This window comes from Oncorhynchus clarkii, chromosome 23 (genome assembly GCF_045791955.1).
Source record: "Oncorhynchus clarkii lewisi isolate Uvic-CL-2024 chromosome 23, UVic_Ocla_1.0, whole genome shotgun sequence".
In the NCBI taxonomy this organism is placed as follows: Eukaryota; Metazoa; Chordata; class Actinopteri; order Salmoniformes; family Salmonidae; genus Oncorhynchus; species Oncorhynchus clarkii.
Window position 1 is genome coordinate 24,329,937 of NC_092169.1, and position 23,572 is coordinate 24,353,508.

The following is a 23,572-nucleotide window of genomic DNA, read 5'->3' on the forward strand; positions in this document are numbered from 1 at the left end:
ATATCGTACTTTTTTAGAAATGTCCTCTGGTCTGATGAAACAAAAATAATACTGTTTGGCCATAATGACCATCGTTATGTTTGGAGGAAAAAGGGGGAGGCTCGTAAGCCAAAGAACACCACCCAACCGTAAAGCACGGGGGTGGCAGCATCATGTTGTGTGGGTGCTCTGCTGCAGGAGGGACTGGTGCACTTCACAAAATAGATGGCATCATGAGGTAGGAAAATTATGTGGACATATTGAAGCAACATCTCAAGACATCAGTCAGGAAGTTAAAGCTTGGTCGCAAATGGATCTTCCAAATGGACAATGACCCCAAGCATACTTCCAAAGTTGTGGCAAAATGGCTTAAGGACAACAAAGTCAAGGTATTGGGGTGGCCATCACAAAGCCCTGACCTCAATCCCATATAACATTTGTGGGCAGAACTGAAAAAGCATGTGTGAGCAAGGAGGCCAACAATCCTGACTCAGTTACACCAGCTCTGTCAGGAGGAAGGGGCCAAAATTCACCCAACTTATTGTGGGAAGCTTATGGGAGGCTACCCGAAATGTTTGACCCAAGTTAAACAATTTAAAGGCAATGCTACCAAATACTAATTGAGTGTATGTGAACTTCTGACCCACTGGGAATGTGATGAAAGAAATAAAAAGCTGAAATAAATCATTCTCTCTACTATTATTCTGACATTTCACATTTTTTAAATAAAGTGGTGATCCTAACTGACCTAAGACAGAGACTTTTTACTAGGATTAAATGTCAGAAATGGTGAAAAACTGAGTTTAAATGTATTTGGCTAAGGTGTATGTAAACTTCCGACTTCAACTGTACATATTAATCCATTCAATCATGTTTGATTTCTACCCTACATGATGTATGTGGTGACGTTATTTCTTACATTAAACAATAAACTGTCAACATTATTGATCCCCCACCAGCCTCCCAACCAGTATTGCTTCCACGCTGTAAAGACGATGAATTACAGGTCATTTTATCCACAGGCAGTCAGTCTCAACATGTACACTAACGTTCAAATGTTTGTGGTCACTTAGAAATGTCCTTGTTTTTGAAAGAAAAACACATTTTCCATCCATTAAAATAACATCAAATTGATCAGAAATACAGTGTAGACATTGTTAATGTTGTTAACAACTATTGTAGCTGGAAACGGCAGATTTTTTATGGAATATCTACATAGGCGTACAAAGGCCCATTTTCAGCAACCATCACTTCTGTGTTCCAATGGCACATTATATTAGCTAATCCAAGTTTATAATTTTAAAAGGCTAATTGATTATTAGAAAACCCTTTTCCAATTATGTTAGCACAGCTGAAAACTGTTGTTTTTATTAAAGAAGCAATAAAACTGGCCTTCTTTAAACTAGTTGAGTATGTGGAGCATCAGCATTTGTGGGTTTGATTACAGGCTCAAAATGGCCAGAAACAAATAACTTTCTTCTGAAACTCGTCAGTCTATTCTTTTTCTGAGAAATGAAGGCAATTCCATGTGAAAAATTACCAAGAAACTGAAGATCTCGTACAATGCTGTGTACTACTCCCTTCAAAGAACAGCGCAAACTGTCTCTAACCAGAACAAAAAGAGGAGTGGGAGGCCCCGGTGCACAACTGAGCAAGAGGACAAGTACATTAGAGTGTCTAGTTTGAGAAACAAACATCAACAGTGAAGAGGCGACTATGGGATACTGGTCTTCTAGGCAGAGTTGCAAAGAAAAAGCCATATCTCAGACTGGCCATTAAAAAGAAAAGATTAAGATGGGCAAAAGAACACAGAGACTGGATAGGGGAACTCTGCCTAGAAGGTCAGCATCCCGGAGTCGTCTCTTCACTGTTGATGTTGAGACTGGTGTTTTGCGGATACTATTTAATGAAGATGCCAGTTGAGGACTTGTGAGGCGTCTGTGCCAATCAGTTTTTATAACCAAAGACTTTCTGCTCAAAATGTCAGAAACCGTCTCAGGGAAGCTTATCTGCGTGCTCGTCGTCCTCACCAGGGTCTTAATCTGACTGCTGTTTGACATTTATGAACCGACTTCAGTGGGCAAATGCTCCCCTTCGATGGCCACTGGCACTGGAGAAGTGTGCCCTTCACGGATGAATCCCGGTTTCAACTGTATCAGGCATATGGCAAGTGGTTCAGTGATGTCAAAGTTGTGACCAGAGTGCAACATGGTGGCAGTGAGGTTATGGTATGGGCTATGGTATAAGCTATGGATAGCGAACACAATTGTATTTTATTACTTTGAATGCACAGCGATACCGTGACGAGATCCTGAGGATCATTGTCGTGCCATGTTTCAGCATGATAATGCTGCATGTCGCAAGGATCTGTACACAATTACTGGAAGCTGAAAATGTCTCAGTTTATCCTTGGCCTGCATCCTCCCCCGACATGTCACCCATTGAGCATGTGTGGGATGCTCTGGTTCGACGTGTATGACAGCGTGTTCCCGTTCCTGCCAATATCCAGCAACTATGCACAGCCATTGAAGGGGAGTGGGACAACATTCCACAGGCCACAATCAACAGCCTGAACCAAACTATGTGAAATATATGTGTCGCGCTGCATGAGGCAAATTGTGGTTACACCTGATACTGACTGGTTTTCTGATCCAATTCCTTTTTTTTAAGGTATCTGTGACCGTCAGATGCATATCTGTATTCCCAGTCGTGTGATATTCATTAGGCCTTAACCTATAGATTTATTTAAATTGACTGATTTCCTTATATGAACTGTAACTCAGTAAAATCTTAGAAATTGTTGCATGTTGCGGGTTTTTTTCTTCTTTGGTGTACATAGATGTATTAAAGACATTATGAATCTCTGTTCTGACTGGTTAGGAATGGAAAGACCGAGTATAGGGCCAGGAGTCTTTCCTGACCATGGGAGCTGACCAGGAAAAACTCAAGCCGCTCAGACAGACATATCCAGATATCTATTGTGGTCTTTGACAGCAGTATTGGAAGGCAGGAGAATAAATTGCTCACACCAGACATTCTAATGATCACCCTGACCTCATTTGGCCTGACCCCTTCTCTTCTATGGCTGATTCCAATTCTACTGCCCCTGACAAGGGCTGGGTCACTATGGTAACATCCTGATTCCTGAGACAACCCAAACAGCTTAGAGAGATTTAGAATAAAGGATTCCAATCAACAATAGGCTGACAGTAGACTCCCCATTTCCGATGTAGTGCACTACTTTACTCTGGACTAAAGTAGTAGGCTATGGCCAAAATGAATGCACTGGGTACCATTTTGGCTTGGCTCGCACTTGAGTGTCTCAGTATGGCTACGGTTTTGTGGGAGGGTGTTCCATATCTGTTGAGTCCTACAGTGGTTTTAGAATGAATCATGCTATTCTTGGCCAGGGAGGAATAGGGAATTCGGGAAAGTATTTCTGGGGTTTAGTCCGAATCTGTCCCAAAGCCAGAGCTGCTGTAGTAGTAACCGATGTATTGGCATGCAGGGGGAAATTCAGTCGTCTTGTTTAAACATTCACTTAATTGATATATCTGATTGGAAACATACAGTATAATAAAATCAGGGATATCTGACATACACAAACCTAAAGAGACATCTGATACTGCCTCAGGTAAAATTGTTTCAAAGCTACACGTGTGCACACACACACGCACGCACGCACACACACACACACGCGCATGCAGACAAAATGAAATCATGGGAGAGGAGTGCAGAATTTCATATAATTATAGTAACTTGCTGAAGTATGCGTTGTGGTAATCAGTTTCACCAGTAGACTAAACATCTAGGGGCAAAGGCCCCTCACATTCTAAATACTAGTCTGGAGGGGCTCCCAACTACCATTGTTACCTTCCCACAAAGTTACCCACAGTCTGCCAACTACAGTGCCTTCAGAAAGTATTCACACCCCTTGACTTTTTCCACATGTTGTTACAGCCTGAATTCAAAATTGATTAAAATGAGATTGTGTCACTAGCCAACAAACAATACCCCATAATGTCAAAGTTGAATTATGTTTTTGAAATGTTTACAAATACATTTAAAATGAAAAGCTGAAATGTCTTGAGTCAATAAGTATTCAATCCCTTTGTTATGGCAAGCTTAAATAAGTTCAGGAGTAAAAATGTGCTTAACAAGTGTCATAATAAGTTGCGTGGACTCACACTGTGTGCAATAATAGTGTTTAACATGACTACCTCATCTCTGTACCCCACACATACAGATAATTGTAAGGTCCCCCAGTCGAGCAGTGAAGTGAATTTCAAACAGATTCAACCACAAAGACCAGGGAGGTTCTCCAATGCCTCGCAAAAAAGGGCATTCTGTTTGCAATAAGGCACTAAAGTAAAACTGCAAAAAAAATGTACTGTTTGAACAGTCGCTGAGATTATATTTGGTTATTAATGCAAAATACGCTACTTTGATGAATAGCCTATATAGCGTAGATCAGATCAAGGAACCAAGCGACCACACTGCCCCCAAGGCTGCAGAAGGAATGATATGGAGTGTCTATATTTTCAGGTAATAAAGAAGTTGTCGAATGCTGGAAACTAGGTGAACAACAGACAGTAAAATAAAGCGTTAGCAAAAGTAGGCATTAGTTTTCTGGTATAGGCCACCACAAAATATATCTCTGCCAACCCCATATGCCTTTGCCTTGTAACTGCACTCCTCTCCCCTCCCCTCACATCCCCTTCCTCCTCCGCGGGTAAAACACAGCACATAATTCATCAAGTGTAGCTTGGGTGATGTATCCTTTTCATGTACAGAGGAAACACAATATCCTGTTCCAGCACTGAGCTTAATACCACCGCTAGTCAGGGTGGCCCCTTTACTTCTACAGGGCTCTGAGTGCCCCTGAAACTATAGACAGACCTTAGGGGCTCTCTAAGACTGATATAATATCTGTCTATCTGTGGCTCTGACTGGGCCTGCTTAAAGTTGGAGCCTGGCCTAAGCCTGGCCTAATGGGGGTGTCTGTAGTAAAAGCATTTGGGAGGGAATGGTTCTCATTGTAGCTACAGTATCTATATAGGGCGGGGGTTACCAAACTTTTATTAGAGCCACTGAGTTAGTTTTTCTTGCAACCTGTGGCATTGCATGTACGTTCCATGTAGCAAAACTAAAGAACTATGGCACCATTTTGCAAAAATGTTCTTATCGGAATCAAATTATTTGTCTGTTGGAAGCAAGTAACCTCCGAGCAGCACAGTCTAGTGAGTTTATTCTTATGTAGAGGATCTAGCCTTCAACAAAAGTTGCTTTCAAGCCTGGCTCTGAACTATCCCATGTTCTTTCTGATGTAGCAACCATTTATAAGAAAAACCTTGAACAGGAACCAAGTGTTTTACAAGGAAGCATTGGAGCTGGTCTGCTGCCAAAACTTACCCTGCGCTACTGATGTATTCTGAACAAACAAGATCTGTGTTATGTGTTCTGTGAGCAAGGGCATTTGTACATATCTCTTCTTGCATAAAGTCTTGCACTCATGATATTATTATGGAGCCTACACAATTAAATGACTAAGAACTGTTGAATATTATTGACTTCAGAAAAACCCCTTGGTAGGCCCAATTTCAATGTCATCCAGAATATGATGTTGATACCAGCTCTTATTAGACATTAATGTGCTATTGTGTAACATGTATTAAATACTTACATTGTAAGAGGTGTATTATAGGCAACATGGCAAGTGTATTTGGGTTTAGAGTGCTCTCTTGTATGAGGACAGCCTTAGCCTACATAATATGCGCATTATTATTATGCCAATGCGTAAAAGCCATAGACAGTATATAGGTACAAATCGAGATTCGCACCTGTCTGTCAAGTTCCAGTTGAATTGCACTTCAATAGCCAACCTAAGACTACTTTTATTGGCCCTGTCACAACTAGCTGATCCCTCCGCCTCCTCTGCCAGATTCACCACTGGTTACCTTGGAAGCAGGAGAAACTACCACAGTCTGCGCTCCGCTCAGATCACTTGGCACAGCTCTGACGGACACTGTCGGAATGTTTTACAAATTCTAGCGTTCCAAGGGTATTTAGGGTGGGAAATACGTGCTTCGTTGTGTGATGATGTCTGTAGCATGATATTTCTCCTAGAATCGAGCGAATCGGCGATAACAAAAATGTCACAACAACAGCGGATCGTCCAACTGTCGACCGCCTCGCTCGCGCTGGTCTTCTGCAAGGAAGAGGAGAGCTCGATAATCACCGGTGGAGGGAAATACAACGTGAACAGTGCGAGTGGTCAGGAGATTTTTACGGATTTCAAAGCGCAAAATCTGCGCAGTTTTTGGAACAAAAGACTTGTGAAAGCAGTAGCTGAAGTTTATTTCCACGGATGGATGGAGAATTTGGTCCTGTTCGTCCATGGGAATGCCAACAACCTAGAGGTGTTGAGGGAAGCTTGGATGCGCAGAGCGCTGAGGTCACCCAAAGGGTTTGTCATCAAAGCAGTGGGTATGTGCCGGAATTATTATTCTACCATTACTATTTATACTTTGTTTGATTATTTTTAGATTACATATGAGAACATGTTGCCTGTGCAACAAAACATATATGAATGGCCATTGCCATCATGGCGCACAATAAATGATGATTTTCTTCCATACGAAAATTATCTAACCCCATTGATAAGTATTGACTTGAGTCCCCACTCTCCAGAATGTATATAGGGACTCTTTGGGAAATACTTTGTTTACACAGCACTCAGCCTCGAGAGAGAAAATGTGTTGGATGTAGGCTAATGAAAATAAAAGCCTGAGCAACTGTCAATGGGCGAGTGATCAACAGGCGGTATTCTGCCTTCTCCCTACAGTTTCAGCGATTATTTCTCCCACGACTGGCTCATGTGAACTACAATCCCGAAGCTGTGTTTTAATGTTTCGAAACGTCAATAATCATCGCTTGCGATACGCCTTTCGAAGCATACAGTATGTGGCACTTTCATCAACGAGAAAGAATCCTTAAAATATTTGTTATTTTATTTAACTAGACAGGTCAGTTAATTAAGAACACATTCATATTTACAATGATGGCCTACCAAAAGGCAAAAAGCCTCCTGCGGGGACGGGGCTGGGAATAAAAATATAGGACAACACACAATCACGACAAGAGAGAACTAAGACAACAACATAGCATGGCAGCAAGACATAACACAGCATGGCAGCAACACAACATGGCACAAACAACAGAACAAAGGGCAAGAAGGTAAAGACAACAATAGATCACGCAAAATACACTTACTGTAGCAGTTTTGCACAGTTCCATACAGCTATGGGTGCCTCCATTTGACCAAACGACACTTCTCGAGTTAGCTTACACACAGGTGTTTGGCGCAAGCTAGTTATTCCGCTTTCATAATGGTAGTCGAACTCGTATTTTTTTTGTGTGAAAATGATTTCTGATGATATGAAAGATATGTTCCTTATGTTTAAAAAACTGTACAGCAAGCGTTGCGTGTTCATGTTTACAGCAAGCGTCAGGGCTCTTAATAACATTTCCCAGGAAGTAGATGCATTCATCAATAGGCGCTAAAGAAAAAAATCAATAGGCGCTAACTACCTTTAGTTGGGTACCCTCATTGCTGCATGAAGTTTGGGGGCGGGGATGCTGCGATTCTTTTCCCGACTGGGGGATGCATAAAAAAATTGGCCGCCCTACAGATATATATATTGGTTTCTAATACAGGACTAATAAAGGCCCAGTGTGACTTTAAAAAAACTAAATGTATTTGACTGTTTAACAGCATTTGTACATTACTGATAATTATCTGTACAAAACAGTTAATCTGATAATACTTGTGGAATATAAAAATACTTGCATGATATATGCTTTCCAGTTTCTTAAAATACTTTGCAAATGGAACTTATTTTTATGTGAAAACTGAAATGGTCTGTTCATTCCTTTTTCGTATTGGTCCACAGTGGGAATTGAACCCACAACCAGGGCTGGTCCTTGCTGTTCTGCCTCCTTAAACGAGACTAAAAAATGCTGCCCCGCAAAACAAAAATATCCCCAGTAAGCAAAATGATGTTGAAAAGACGTGTAAAAAAACATATTTTCCAGACGTTGAAGTTAGGTTCAATTTTGGTTCTGAATGAAAGTTGAAAATACTTATTTTTCGGATGTTGATACCCAACTTAATCAGGAGTTATCGTGAGCCTATTTGCAATGTGTTTCCACAGTGGGAACATGACAGCACATTTTTTGTTGTTGATTGGGCACCATTTAGGTTAGGCTATTTGATGTGTCCATCTCATTACATTGTCATACATTTTATCTCCAGCCTGTAGGCTACAGAAAAGGCCACATACTCTTTCTACTATATCCTATATCTGCTACATGATTTATGTTGGATGATCTTTTTGACGGAACGTTGCTGGAGCACCACAGCGATGCGTCTCTCCATCAGCACCCCGAAGAGGCATGCTGAGAATGGACAATATTTTGCACTTCCTTTGACAAAGTGGGCACTGCTAATCACAGGGCAGAATCTACGCTCACCTAAAAAGCCCTTATGCCACTGGTTGAGAAATTGTCATTGTTTTGGGACAGAATTGTGTGAGGTTTTATGTGTTGTTGTTGGAGGTGTGTCTTGGTCAGTTTAGCTCAGAAAATGCCGCCCTCGTCAATCTGCCACCATAGGCGGACGCCTAATGAGTGTGCCGGGCGTGCCCACAACCCTAGCATTGCAAGCGCCATGCTCTACCAACTGAGCCACATCACCACAAACCACTTGATGTCTCAATTACTGTATTGTGCATTGTTTTTCTACATGGTAATGGAAAGTCTACAGGTACAAACCTAGATGACCAGCCTATGTACAATATAGTAATTAAGTGGTTCACTAATACTTCACAAAAAGTGGTTGTTTTCCATGTTATTTGATCAAGAAAAACATTTAATTTGATGTGGATGTTTTGTGTCTTTGCCCATGACTTTGCACCTATGTCATTTTTTTGGCCTCCACTACAAATGTCTATATTGGTCCGCTAATACTAGTATAGGCCCAGTGCACTACTTTTGTGGAAAAATATTGATTAAAAAAACAAGTGTTTATATATATTTTTTATTCTTATTTTTTAGGGGGTGCTGCAGCACCCTCAGCACCCCTACATCACAAGGCTATGGGTACCCTGTCTGTTTAATTTATGTGATTGGTAAACTATCTATTGTATTTGTCACAAAGCTTCAGCCATGATGTCCAATAAACGTCCGCTTGCTAATAAACATTGTCTGGTAGTCTTCTGCAGACTTTTGACTGACCAATCAGTGTCATCTTTCACGTTGAAACATTCTGTATGTTTGTCAAAGCCTGTTTACAAATTTCTGTACAACCTTAAATAGGCTTCTCTCTTATTACTTTCAGAAAGCTATATTTTTTAAAATCAGTTTCAGGCAGCTATATTGTGCATGGTGTTTTGAACATCCATATATGTATGACATGATCTCATGGGTTGTATAATAAGTGTAAATGACACCTCTGTGTGGACCCAATTATGGTATGATCAGGTTATAGGACAGAAATAGAGAGAAATATCCCTGTCATACATACCATGACGAAAATCTACCAATTTTACCATGTCAACTTTTTGCCGCCTTTTTCTGTATATCTTAATGGTATTGCCAGTAACAACGCCTGTACTTTTATTTTGGCCAACTGAGGCATGCATATGCTAATATGTTTAAACATCCTGCCAATGCCTCAGTATAAAACTTCCCCTTTTACCAGCTTTGGCACGCATTAAATAAATGAACATTCTGTTGTTGTCTGACATTAAACTTGTCCTTATCACTCTCAAAGTTTAAAGGAAATGGTTGAAATGTATGTAGTTCTGTCCTTGTGCTGTTCTCGTCTATTGTCACTGAAATTCTATGGCACCTAGCCCGGGGAACGCACACTAGAAGTCTTCACGGATCCACCTGTACCCGAATATCTGGGACCTGAGCAGGTCCAGATGCAGAATTCTAATTTATGTCATGAGTCGGATCTGATCTGATTGTCACGCTTCTCTGTATGTGTAATTTTAACTGACTTGTTCGGAAGGACCTATACAGATCCAAACGTGACTGCTAACAGTAGAGATGGAGAGAGAGAGAAATTGTTATTTATGTTGCTGCTCTTTGCTTTTCACAGTGTTGTTGTTGTCGTCCAATCATAAGTCATCAAAGAGGAATTTAATTTTTTAAATAATTGAATCTTTATTTAACTAGGAAAGTCAGTTAAGAACATATTTTTATTTACAATGACGGCCAAACCCGGACGACGCTGGGCCAAATGTGCGCCGCCCTTTGGGACTCCCAATCACGGCCGGATGTGATTCAGCCTGAATTCGAACCAGGGACTGTAGTATCGCCTCTTGCACTGAGATGCGCCACGTGAGAGCAGTTGTTACAGTCATAGAGCCTTCATGTGGGGCAAAAGTTAGGAAATATCTCATCAATGGAAGATTAAATTAAAATGATGGAATTAAAAGAAAAAGAATGATAGCTCTTGGTCGCTGTAGCCTAACAGGTAGGTCGCTACTTTATATTCTGAGTTGTTGTTTGTAGCTGTAGGCCTAGCTAGCTAGTTTAACTAGCTTCTCCCGGTTTGATGCGTTCAAGACAGGTAGCTACTACATATTCATATTGGATGATAAATAACCTAGCTATGGCAGCTATTAGTCTACTATGGCGTGAGTCGGGTTGGTTAGTTGCTGTCTATCCCTCCTTGTTCCCCATGTCACTTGCTCACACTCACAGTGGCCTACAGCCCCTGCTAAAGTGTCACCTCTCTCTACCTCTTCTCCCATCACGCTTTATCAGCTCTGGGTAATAAAGTAGCTTAAAAATGTACTTTCTGCTGCTTCCCTCACTTGGATCGGACCAGTCTGAATCCGATCAGGTATATATGGAACGGGTCTAGTTGTCCTTGGATCCGTTCTGAACCGGTCTCTATATATTTTGTATACATTTATGCATATTGGGTCCATATGGGACACGCAATGGCTTCTAATGCACACTGCCATTTCATTTTTTCCCCCTGACTTAACAGGTAAATATTTAAAGGCCCTTATTTAGCTAAGAAAATGATGGGTTAATATGCATGCAACTACAAATTGCTAGTAGGCTATCTGTCTTCAGCCAAAATAACTGGTGGGTGTTTGATAGGAGAGAAAGCGTGCAATAGTGTGATCACATTGGCTGGTGATGATACATTACTGCAACATTGGGCTTACTATTTAACCAACACTGTCACGGTCGTCCTCTTCATCTGAAGAGGAGAGGCGAGAAGGATCAGAGGACCAAAACGCGGCGTGGTATGTGTTCATAGTGAATATTTAATAAAGAAAGTACTGAACACTGCATACAAAACAATAAACAAATAACGACCGTGAAGCTACAAATGAGACCTGTGCTGACACAAGCCACTAACATAGACAATCACCCACAAACAAACAGTGCAACCCAGGCTACCCAAGTATGATTCTCAAGCAGAGACAACTAATGACACCTGCCTCTGATTGAGAACCATACTAGGCCGAAACATAGAAATCCCAAATCATAGAAAATCAAACATAGACTGCCCACCCAACTCACACCCTGACCATACTAAATAAATACATAACAAAGGAAATAAAGGTCAGAACGTGACAAACACATGATGGGTTGATATGAATTTGCTTCTTTAGCTACACATAGCCTCTCTTTTCCAGATGAGCCCATACGCAGTTGTGCATGCCGCTCTGCTATTCCTCTTCTCCCGGAGTTGCAAAACCATATGAGTGGAGGGAGGGAGATATCTGAGGTGAGATATTTTCAAGACACACATCTGATGCGTGTGCACCCGCTTACATATTTGTCTAATATTCTAACTCTGGAAAGGGTATGTGTCAACATGCTGACATATCTAAGCCTTTATAATTAGGCAGATGCATATATTTTACATATAGTTTCAGAAATGTATCATATCAGTAGTCATCACCTAATCATTTATGTATCCGTATTTATTTATTTTTTCATAATTTCAATAGATATCCTTACATGATATGTAATATTCATCCTCATATGTCTGATAGAAAATGGGATAAATTCGACTCATGAAATGCCCAGCGGACAAATAATTTTACCTGTTTAGGTGCCGAAAATCATTGTGCTTCTTCACATGAAGTTGACATATCTGAGCATACATTTGCACCATATTCAGTAGTAGGCTAAACAAAGCACGGAAAGGCAAACATCGTCATATTTAATCCAAGTTGCTATTTCTAAAGCACATTTCTGCTATTTTTGTTTTAAAAATGCAGTGTAGAAAATCCAGAGCGCCAATCACAACACGTTTTCGATAAAGATCTTTGTTAAAAACTCTTTGCTAAAAAATGTTATTTATTTAACAGAACATAAATGTTGCACACCCTTAATACCCCTGCCTACCCTGTTTGTTATGGACAATGATGCGATGGGTGCAGATTGAGTCGTCGGCGGAGGTCCCTCGTAGTCCAGACAACTTTTCAATCAGTGTCGATAAAGGGGAGAAGACAGGTTAAAAAAGGATTTGTAAGACTTGAGACAATTGAGACATGTATTGTGTATGTGTGCCCTTCAGAGGGTAAATGGGCAAGACAAAATATTCAAGTGCCTTTGAATGGGGTATGGTAGTAGGTGCGCCTGGCACCGGTTTATGTCAAGAACTGCAACACTGCTGTGTATCAAGAATGGTCCACCACCCAAAGGACATCCAGCCAACTTGACACAACTGTGGGAAGCATCGCTGTGGAACGCTTTCAACACCTTGTAGTCCATGCCCCGACGAATAGCGACTGTTCTGAAGGTGTTCCTAATGTTTTGTACACTTAGTGTATGTGCACACGTTTTCCAAACCACACTCCAACATTTACTGTAGGCTGCCACACGTGATCGCAGCATCCTGAAAAGGCACTTGAACAGCTGGGGCAACCTCAAGGGCTCGTCTCAGGATCCTCCATCTTGCAGCAAGGATCCCCAAAGCAGTTCTCTGAAATTCTTCTGGCTATTGAATGGTGATAGTTGTAGATCTTCTTGGCGCCATTAAAGCCAGAAGAATCTTTGAATAAAATAAGCTTTTCTATTAGTTTTGAACAGGAACATGAAGGCTGCCAAATGTGTACTGTAACATCTGTGCAGGCAATGCTTTGGACATAGGCCCCTGTCCTCTTACTGGGATGCCAGATCACATTTATGTGAGGCATATAATTACAACGTCCATGCAATAATTTTCACATATGTACAGTCACATGTATTACGCGTATCTTACCTGGATATGGTCGCATTAGATTTACCATCAGAGGGAATGCCTCATCTTCCACGAAAACATAGGCTCTGTGTTTGGGTCCCCGGCAAGCTCTCTAACCTTGGTAGTGGCAGATGGCCTGTAATGAGTTGGGAGCTCAACTTGCTTCGGGAAAAGATTCCTGCATCTCCCTCTCGGCTATGCGTTCACGTCGACCATGGTGAAGCCCATTTTTTTGCCACAGAGGGATAAGCAACAAAATCCTCCTTCAGGACATGCCAGATTGCGTGGCACACTTCTGTGTGCTGCCACTGGCAAAAAAAAAACGTGTCAAAGACAGCCTTCCTGAAGCAATGACGGTCAAGCTGTGAGTTCTCTCGTGCTAGAGGTTAGGGGGAAGTCGCTGATGCAAGTGGTCAAATCTGGCATCCGACATCCGAAAGTATTGAAAATGTCTTTCCTCATCATTGCTTCACATAGGTTGAACAACAGACGTGTATTCTTCAGCTCGTGTATTCTCTTCATTGGATGAACTCGCCATTTTGTCAGCAATTTTTTATTCTCCTGAGTAGTTCAGTCTATTGCCATTCATAGAGAGACATGTTTGCTTCATCTTCTGTGGCTAAAAAGTAGCGTTGTAAAGCATAGACCAGACTAGCCTGACATGTAGCCAGCTAGCTACTATTTATAAACAGGCATGTAACACCGGATCCGGAAGTTCAAATGCTGTCACTAGCTAGAGTTCCTCCCCAAACCCCCTAGTGAATATACATTCCACAAGGCGGACTTCCTCACTGGATGGAACGCAACGGAAAGAGTCCGCTGCCCCCAAAAACATCTCCTCCCACATGCCCGCAAGCATGTAGATCAATGGAGTGGAGCTTGTAGCCGCCTTTTAATAAGCTTCAACTCACAACAAACTCCCACATACACACTCACCACATGGGGGACAAGGATATTGTTATGCACACCCTAAAAACACGAACACATGGGCGTGCATAAATGCATAGTGACACACAGGCAGACTGACAGACACACGTGCACACAAACACACACACACACACCCTTCTCTTCCTTCTGATCAGACTGATTCTACTCGATAGGGATTTGTTTGGAAATTAGTCCCTGCAGGTTGATTTACTGCCTTTTCACTACAAGGCGGTTAGCAGTGAATCAGTCCTCCATTGGCTGCCAACCAGAGCCACCCTATCAACCCCAGTCCTTCAGGATTAATGTCCTTTCATTTTATGGCCAGCGAGGGACTATATAAGCCTGATGCCTTTATAACAGACACTGAGAAAGACCTTGACATTGACTTCAACACGCCAGCTCCAACTTGGAAATGCCCCCTCTGACCTTTTCCAGGTTATAATTTGTTATGGGGTTTTTAACCAGACAATTTCCTATGTTTTGAATGTGACTAGAATGCAATTTTCCTAACTGAGAGGGCTGTTCTCATTCTATTCACTGGAGGAAATTGGGTGGTAGGATTTGTAATGGCGTTACCAGCTAACCAAACTATTTGATTAGCCTATTTTAGGCATTTCTTAAGACACTGCGCAAAAACCCTAGCAAGAACCCTCTTTGAATATGGCCTAACCCTTGTTTAACACAAAGTCCCATCTCTTTTCTAATTGAGAGCTCGAGATGACAGTAAACCTCAGTGCAGTGGTGGGTTTAGCTAATCTACTGGTAGTAACATAACTCTTATTATAACTTTTAGGAGAAGTTTAGCCCAGAGAGAGCGACAGAGAGAGGGAAAGGTGAGAATCAGTCAGAAGACTGATGGTTTACTGGTTCCACCACTGTTTGGATGAGGGGAGAGAGGAGGACATTGAACGGAATGGGTGAGGAGATGAAGGGGTTTGGGTGACTGATTGAGGAGGAGGGGTGTTTGGAGGGGATGAGTGGAGGGAGTGGGTGGTGAGGGTGAAGGATTGATGTGTTAAGGGAATGAGGAAACAGGGATGGGGGTGAGCTGGAGAATGAACAGGCTCTGTTTTGTCTTTCTGGGAATGGACCCCCCCTGGTACTGGAGTTGACCTCCTACGCTGGAGTAACACTCATCTCTCTCTGTCTCGCTCTTTCTCTCTCATAGCCTCAGGCTAGCCTCAAGGCTTATGAAATCATGAACAGATTTTTTTATACAAAGAGTAGAAACTGTAGAGGGTTTTATTGGAATGATTGAATGATTGGACAGCTATGTTTGTCAGAAAAACAGAGCAAGTGAGCTCACTGAGCTCTGTGAAAAGAGCTTTCTGAGTTCAACTGAGAGCAGAAGAGTGGTTAGAACTGGCATTAGACTCATAAACCTATCCCTTCACATACGTCATGGAAGAAAGACCTTTCCATATGTAGCATTGTGAGTAATTGGACCAGAGTTTGGTTTGGACCAGAGTTTGGTTTGGGAGTGCCCAGGGATTTGACTTTTCTGTTGTCTCATCCTGTCTATCTGACATAATGGGTAGAAATGTACCATGTTCACCATTCATTTTATTGTTAAATGATGACACTACTGTAGACTTATCTGTCAAATAGCGACGTATTTGGCTGGCTGAATTAACAGCAGCCACATTTTTTGTTGTTGACTGTAGCCTCACATTGGCAGGCTCCTCATTCTTGGGGCGGCAGGGTAGCCTAGTGGTTAGAGAGTTGGACTAGTAACTGGAAGGTTGCAAGTTCAAACCCCCGAACTGACAAGGTACAAATCTGGGGCGAGTGAAATGAACAGATTTACTCTTTCATCAACGTATGACTTTTTAAAAAGACTGCTATTGAGAACCACTAATCTAACTTTGGGTTGGGGAAGTCTTGTGGTGGAGGGTGGGATGGGAACTGTTTGGTCTTGACACTTGTTTTTTCTGTCCATACAGTTTTGTGTAACTTGTAAAAAAAAAAAAAACATTTGATCACAGAAGCCTTCAGGTTCCTGAACAATTGTGGTAAAGTAAAGCATGAGGTTGGAAGGAAGGTCTTTTGAGAGAATGGTGACACCATATAAATAGATGTCCTAGGCTATACTGTTATTCTACTATGGGGGAGTGGCATTCTCATCAGTCTTGTTATGTCATAATACTAATAGCCTTGTCATGGAAGAACCTAGTTGTTGTTCAACTCTTTTCCTCAGGTGAAATAAGAGGCCTCCCTCATCCATCACAATGACTGTTAGCTGCCTCTGCATTATTGAGAAGGCTAATATGCGTCCCAAATGGCACTCTATTACCTATAGTGCACTACTTTTGTTCTTGGCCCATACGGCTCCCGTCAAAAGGAGTGCATAATGTAGGGAATAGGGTGTCATTTAGGCATCTCATTCTGGATATAGTTCCTGGTACGAGGCTACAGCCAGGCGGAGGGATATGCACGTAAGACATTAATGTTGAGTCGCCCTGTGGTGTAATGAGGTATCCTGTGTCCTCCGACACAATTTAACCCTCATCCTCCACTGTCAAAGGGTACAAGAGACTATGTCGTCACTGTCAGTGTCGTGGTATTGAATTTGAATGTGGAGCTTCCAATTGGGTAATTCAATCCAATGTAACTCTTCTCGACATCGTCGTTGTAAATTATATTGTGTTCTCAATTTATTTACCTTATAAAATGCAAATAGATGAAGAAGAAAAAACGTAATTGGAGAAGTATTGGGTTAGGCCTATAAATTGAGTTGATGAGAGGATGTAGAATTATAGGACACATGCAACACAAATGTATGCATTGCTTCCAATCATTTCTGCAATGCTTCCCTCTTGAATCAATCATTATCTGAACACAGAGAACTTCTGTTTGTCCTTTTTCTTCACATCTTGGAGATGAAAGTGCTTGTATACTTTAAGACATAGGGAGTCTGATTTCATTGGTTTGTTTGGTCTGAGATTCGGAGCTGTACTAATGGTCGTAACTCTACCAGATGTCCGCTTATTAGCCATGACATCCCCTCGACTTACTGGGGTTAAACTGCCCACCCTGTGTGTGTTTGTGCATATGTGTGTGATTGCCACGTGGCCTGGGCACCCTGTCGTGATCATGCAGCTAAGGTCAAAGGTGGCAACTTCTGGGCTAACTGGGGTTGTAGTTAAGGCAACCGGCTCATATAATCACAGCGTCTCCAGGTGTTCCATCCTCAGACTGTGTGTGTGCACGGGCGTTCGTGCTATGTTTCTAGATATTCCTCTTAAACAGAAAAAGCCCTGTTTGTGCTTGCGTGCATGCTGTGTTTCTAGGTGTTCCTCATATACAGATAAAGCCCAGTTGAACCACCATGTGCCTGTAAAAGGAAGTAGAACGCACACACACTCTCTCCCTGTAGAAGAACACACACAGTACAGAGGTAGTGTTTCTGAGTGCAGATGAGGCTTGATTACAAGTGGTCGGACTCTGCATTCAACAGGGCCAGTCAGCCGTAGCTTGGCTTGACAAACGTTTAAGCACACTGAATGGTGAAATGTGTTGGATTTGAATAATGAAGTAGCACAAACCATTTTCCTCCAAGAGTTGTCAGAATAGGCCTAGCTATTCCCTGTTGTCCACCGATTCAGCCAGACTGGCTGGGCCAGTGACGTTCTTACAAAGAAAAAAGGCCTTTTTATGAAGCTCCATCTTTCATGCTACCAGTCCAGTGTGACCTGATGCTGTTAGACATGGGTCTCGCTCTCACTCTCTGTGTGTCCTGGTCATGGACCCCACAGTGTGAGAAATGGAAAAAGGAGAAAGTATGTGTGTATGTGGTGTCTTGATAGCTATTTCCTCAGTTGCTTTATTATTAGTCCAGAGAGGAAAAGACAACCTCACCCTCCATTCTCTAACATGACCCCTCGGTGTCCCTGATCGTTTGTTAGCTACATCCTCTTCCCATTCAGCAGGAAACTCTCCCTAGGTGAGAATCATACAGACTGGGTCATTTAGTGACCTGTAGAGTTTACCCACAACACTGGATCACAGCCAACAATTACACACAGATCTTGCACCCCTCAGCTTATTCACACTGGTGTGTGTGTGCATGGTTTGTGGGTGTGTGTGTGTGTGTCGACTGCTTTTATTGGATTTGAACCTTATTCTCTCACTGCTGGTCAGAGGTAGAAGTCACCAGGTGATGTAGTATTCTAGTATTTCTGTTATTATTGAAGCTTCAGCTTCCTGAGGGGACGTTGACTTAGCTTCATATAACACTGATAACACATGCGCAGAGATAGAAACACGGCCTGGTATTATTATATTATGGATGAAGATAAGAATGAATTGAAACATACGGTTTTTGTCTTTGGTTCAGTTTGTTGGCGCATCAGACGTCTCTCCGCAAGGCCTACTGCACATACTCTGGTTAGACTAGAGAGGAAATGGCTTTCATCTGGCCTCAATGACCCACGCACCACCATCACTCTTGATTAGAGGGGGTGGGAGTACTATAAACCATTCCTCTCTCCCAGGGGTAAGGGTAGGAGTGTGTGTGTGCATGCGTTTATATGTGTGTCTGCATGCCTGTGTGTATGTATGTATGTATGTATGTGCATGCTCGTGAATGTGTGTTCGAGGCTTCGAGCGTGTGTGTGCACGCGCGTGTGTGTGAGTGCATCCGTTTGTGTGTATGCACACATGTTGGTGTCCGTGTGTATGTGTACCATCACTCAATCTCATGGGGGTTAAGGCTCCTTGGGTGGAGCGTGCTGGAAACACCCAGAACTTCTAAACTTCCCAGGGAAGGGAAGCTTGTGAAACTGAAGTCTTCTGCATTCCTCTGGGCTTGGTGGTCACTAGACAGCCAGGATAGAGGACAGAAGCACTGTGCTTTCTAACCATAACATGCCATTTTAATGACTAGGTCTAAACCATGCTCCGTCCCTTTATAATATCACATAATAGCTTAGAAACGAATGCCAACCTTCCTCCCACTGTTTAATAAAAAAAAACATTGGAATGTAGTTAACATGTTTATCTGCTACCTGCCTCCATGGTCAATGTATCACAGTGATGAGGGATCTAAAAGTTGTCTGAGCATCGGGTTACAGTGAGCACTTTGGGAACCGGGCCAAATAGGGGCTTATTCTCTGTTACATTATTACCTTTCTTCAGTCTAACACCTGGTTACTCTGTCTGGTTCCTAGGAACATTACAAGGTTCATTGTTTGGGGAATGAAGTGTCAGGATTCAGGTCACTATTGGCCCATTTCCTAAAACTCCGTATGCGGTGAGGAATAAGCGTTCTGTCTAGAGCAGGAGGAGGAGTCTAGGAGGAGGCCTAAACATCATCCAGGTCCAGGAAATCATCCCTTAGTGTGTTGATGACTGACGAGAAGGAGGTCAGCATCTTCACAGCTCTTATCCTGAAGACATGTCATAATGTTGTGTCACAGAATTAGTGACACAGACTCTTCCCCCTCTGACAATGAGGCTGCAGGACAGTAAACTTGCGTAGTCTACTCAGACTGGCCTGTGCTCTAGGGTATAACATGCGGTGAAATGTTACAATGTAGCCTATCAACATTGCTCTCTTTTCACGCTGCTCCAATGTAATACATGTACAAATCTAACAACAGAAGACTCATCTGGGTCTGCATCCCCGCTCGCAATCACTCCTACATTATGTTTTTAAACCGACAGAGGAATAGACGCACATGAAGAGCAGACGGAGAGAAGCAGGTCAGTGAAAGGCGCTGCACGGTCATTCTGGAGCTATACGGAGCCCTCCGCATTGTTACAACATTTTGGAGACGCACATCGATGCAGTACGGAGCTCTGCAATTTGGCTTCTGCATGGCTCATAAGGCTCCGCGAATGGGTCACACCATCCATACGGAGCCTCCGACCACATTTTCGGATCAAATATAAATTGGCTTTGAGGGCTGGTAGGGGATGAAGTGGATATTATTGGCTCTGCCCATAGAAGAGAACAGTGGCTGTTACTTAAATTCGACTGAATTTATAAACACAACTGACTTTATAAACATGTTATAGCAGGCGACAGCAGGTTCTTTAGATCGGTAGGGCTGAAAAAGTCGGTAGTATCATATGAAACTGTACTATGGTATTCTAAAATGTTGGTGTCATAGGTATCGTGGTGTTTTGGTACTGTGATATTGCTGTGGTACCGATATACCGTGAAACACTACACTGACTGTTCTTTTTAATGCCGAAAAGCACCTCTGGCATCTCTATACAACAGTGTGTCTGTTTGTATGAAGTCAGATGTCTGGGTCTTTGCTCAACAAATGTGGTTAGATGTTTTCTTCACAGACTCATAACTCATATATTTGAGACTTCAGAACATACACTATATATTAAAAAGTATGGGGATCCCATACTCAGTGAAGAGCTCAGTGACTTTCAACGTGGCACTGTCATAGGATGCCACCTTTCCAACAAGTCAATTCGTAAAATTTCTCTCCTGCTAGAGCCGCCCAGGTCAACTGTAAGTGCTGTTATCGTGAAGTGGAAACATCTAGGAGCAACAACGGCTAAGCTGGGAAGTGGTACGCCACACAAGCTCAGAGAACGGGACCGCGGAGTGCTGAAGCGCGTAAAAATCATCTGTCCTCGGTTGCAACACTCACTACCGAGTTCCAAACTGCCTCTGGAAAAACAAGAACTGTTCGGGAGCTTCACGAAATGGGTTTCCATGGCAGAGCAGTCGCACACACGCCTAAGATCACTTTGCGCAATGTCAAGCATCGGCTGGAGTGGTGTAAAGCTCGCCGCCATTGGACTCTGGAGCAGTGGAAATGCGTTCTCTGGAGTGATGAATCACACTTCACCATCTGGTAGTCCGACGGACTAATCGGAGTTTGGCGAATGACAGGAGAACGCTACCTGCCCCAATTCATAGTGCCAACTGCAGAGTTTGGTGGAGGAGGAATAATGGTCTGGGGCTGTTTTTCATGGATCGGGTTAGGCCCCTTAGTTCCAGTGAAGGGAAATCTTAACGCTACAACATACAAAAAATATTCTAGACAATCCTGTGCTTCCAACTTTGTGGCAACAGTTTGTGGAAGGCCCTTTCCCGTTTCAGTATGACAATGCCCCAATACACAAAGCGAGGTCCATACAGAAATGGTTTGTCGAGATCGGTGTGGAAGAACTTGACTGGCCTGCACAGAGCCCTGACCTCAACTCCATCAAACACCTTTGGGATGAATTGGAACGCCGACTGTGAGCCAGGTCTAATCAACCAAAATTTGTCCCCGAACTCACTAATGTTCTTCAAATCAAATTTTATTAGTCACACGCGCTGAATACAACACTGAAATGTTTACTTACGAGCCCCTAACCAAAAATGCAGTTGAATAAAATACAGATAAGAATAAGAGATAAAGGTAACAAGTAATTAAAGAGCAGCAGTAAAATAACAACTGCGAGACTATATACAGGGGGTACTGATACAGAGTCAATGTGCGGGGGCACCGGTTCTTGTGGCTGAATGGAAGCAAGTCCCCACAGCAATGTTCCAACATCTAGTGGAAAGCCTTCCCAGAAGAGTGGAGACTCTTATAGCAGCAAAGGTGGGACCAACTCCATAATAATGACCATGATTTTGGAATGTGATGTTTCGACGAGCAGGTGTCCACATCATTTTGGTATAGTGTAAATGTAATAATGTATTGGTTTTGAGATTTTGTCAGTGCAAGGCATCTTGTGTTGATGGATAGATTTTTTCATCCTTTTGATATCTGACGTAAACTCAGAGTGTGTGGCACAGTTCTGTATGTGTTTCTATGGTGATGGAACTCCTAACAAAGTGTGCCTCTGTTCCCAGTCAGAGCTTGAAACAATGACCTAATAACTTTTAGTAAAAGTTAAAATGTTGCTTTGATTCTGAAAGGGCTGTAGAGTAAGAACCGGGCGTCCATAAACAGTCTGCTTTCTCGTCTTTTATTCTGGCTTATTCACTATTTGCTCAGATAGCTAACGCCGTCCGTGGGTGTCTCTGTCAGTTTGACAAATAGGCTATGCCCAAGCTCCTACTGTCTGTCTGTTGGTGTTGTCCATGACAGCAAGGCCTTCTCAGGATTACATTCAGGTCGCTTTCTCCTTCCACAGCGCCCATGTATCCTATTTTAATGACCTTTCACCTTTCCCCACTGTGGTAAACGTCCATCTGATCTCACTGTGTAGTCTGTGTCTTTCTTATGTAACAGAGGTAGTGAGCTGGTGATAGGTTACAATCATGAAGAAAGGCAACAACCCACTACCTGAGTGTTGACTGAAAGTCAACTGTCACTCCCAGACTGAAAACTATAGCAGTTTCCTTGTGGCTGTTAGTTTTGAATCGCAGAGCGCTGACAAACAAGGTTCAATAACAGTCAAATACACTTCCAACTCCAGTTCAATCAGCTCAGTCAAACCAGTCAAAAGTTTGGATACACTTACTCATTCAAGGGTTTTTCTTTATTTTTGTTTACTATTTTCTACATTGTAGAATAATAGTGAAGACATCAAAACTATGAAATAACACATATGGAATCATGTAGTAACCAAAAAAAGTGCTTCTTGAGGTAGTCACCTGGAATGCTTTTCCAACAGTCCTGAAGGAGTTCCCACATATGCTGAGCACTTATTGGCTTTTTTTCCTTCACTCTGCAGTCCAACTCATCCCAAACCATCTCAATTGGGTTAAGGTCAGGTGATTGTGGAGGCTAGGTCATCTGATGCAGCACTCCATCACTCTCCGTCTTGGTCAAATAGCCCTTACACAGCCTGGAGGTGTGTTTTGGGTCATTGTCCTGTTGAAAAACAAATGATACCATCCCATCTGGTTTGCGCTTAGTGGGAGTGTATCGCTGCAGAATGCTGTGGTAGCCATGATGGTTAAGTGTGCCTTGAATTCTGAATAAATCACTGACAGTGTCTCCAGCAAAGCCCTATCACACCTCCTCCTCCATGCTTCCCGGTGGGAGCCATCCGTTCACTGACTCTGCGTCTCACAAAGACACGGCGGTTGGAACCAAAAATCTAAAATTTGGACTCCAGACCAAAGGACAAATTTCCACCAGTCTAATGTCCATTGCTTGTGTTTCTTGGCCCAATTAAGTCTCTTCATATTGGTGTCCTTTAGTAATGGTTTCTTTGCAGCAATTTGACCATGAAGGCCTGATTCACGGAGTCTCCTCTGAACAGTTGATGTTACTTGAAAACTGTGAAGCATTTATTTGGGCTGCAATCTGACGTGCAGTTAATTGCCCATTTCTGAAGCTGGTAACTCTAATGAACTTATCCTCTGCAGCAGAGGTAACTCTGGGTCTTCCTTTCCTGTGGCAGCCCTCATGAGAGCCAGTTTCATCATAGCGCTAGATGGTTTTTGCAACTGCACTTGAAGAAACTTTCAAA

The 23,572-nt window shown here is 42.5% G+C and overlaps 1 protein-coding gene across 1 annotated transcript in view; it reads left to right on the forward strand.

Moving 5' to 3' along the window:
- The first annotated feature begins 5,956 nt into the window (after positions 1 to 5,956).
- The window catches only part of LOC139381937 (storkhead-box protein 1-like), a 42,395-nt gene continuing 24,779 nt past the window's right edge, over positions 5,957 to 23,572 (forward strand). Inside the window, exon 1 of the mRNA XM_071125817.1 lies at positions 5,957 to 6,465. Within this exon, the coding sequence (XP_070981918.1) occupies positions 6,090 to 6,465 (376 nt within the window). The 5' untranslated portion in view covers positions 5,957 to 6,089. The remainder of the gene's footprint in view (positions 6,466 to 23,572) is intronic.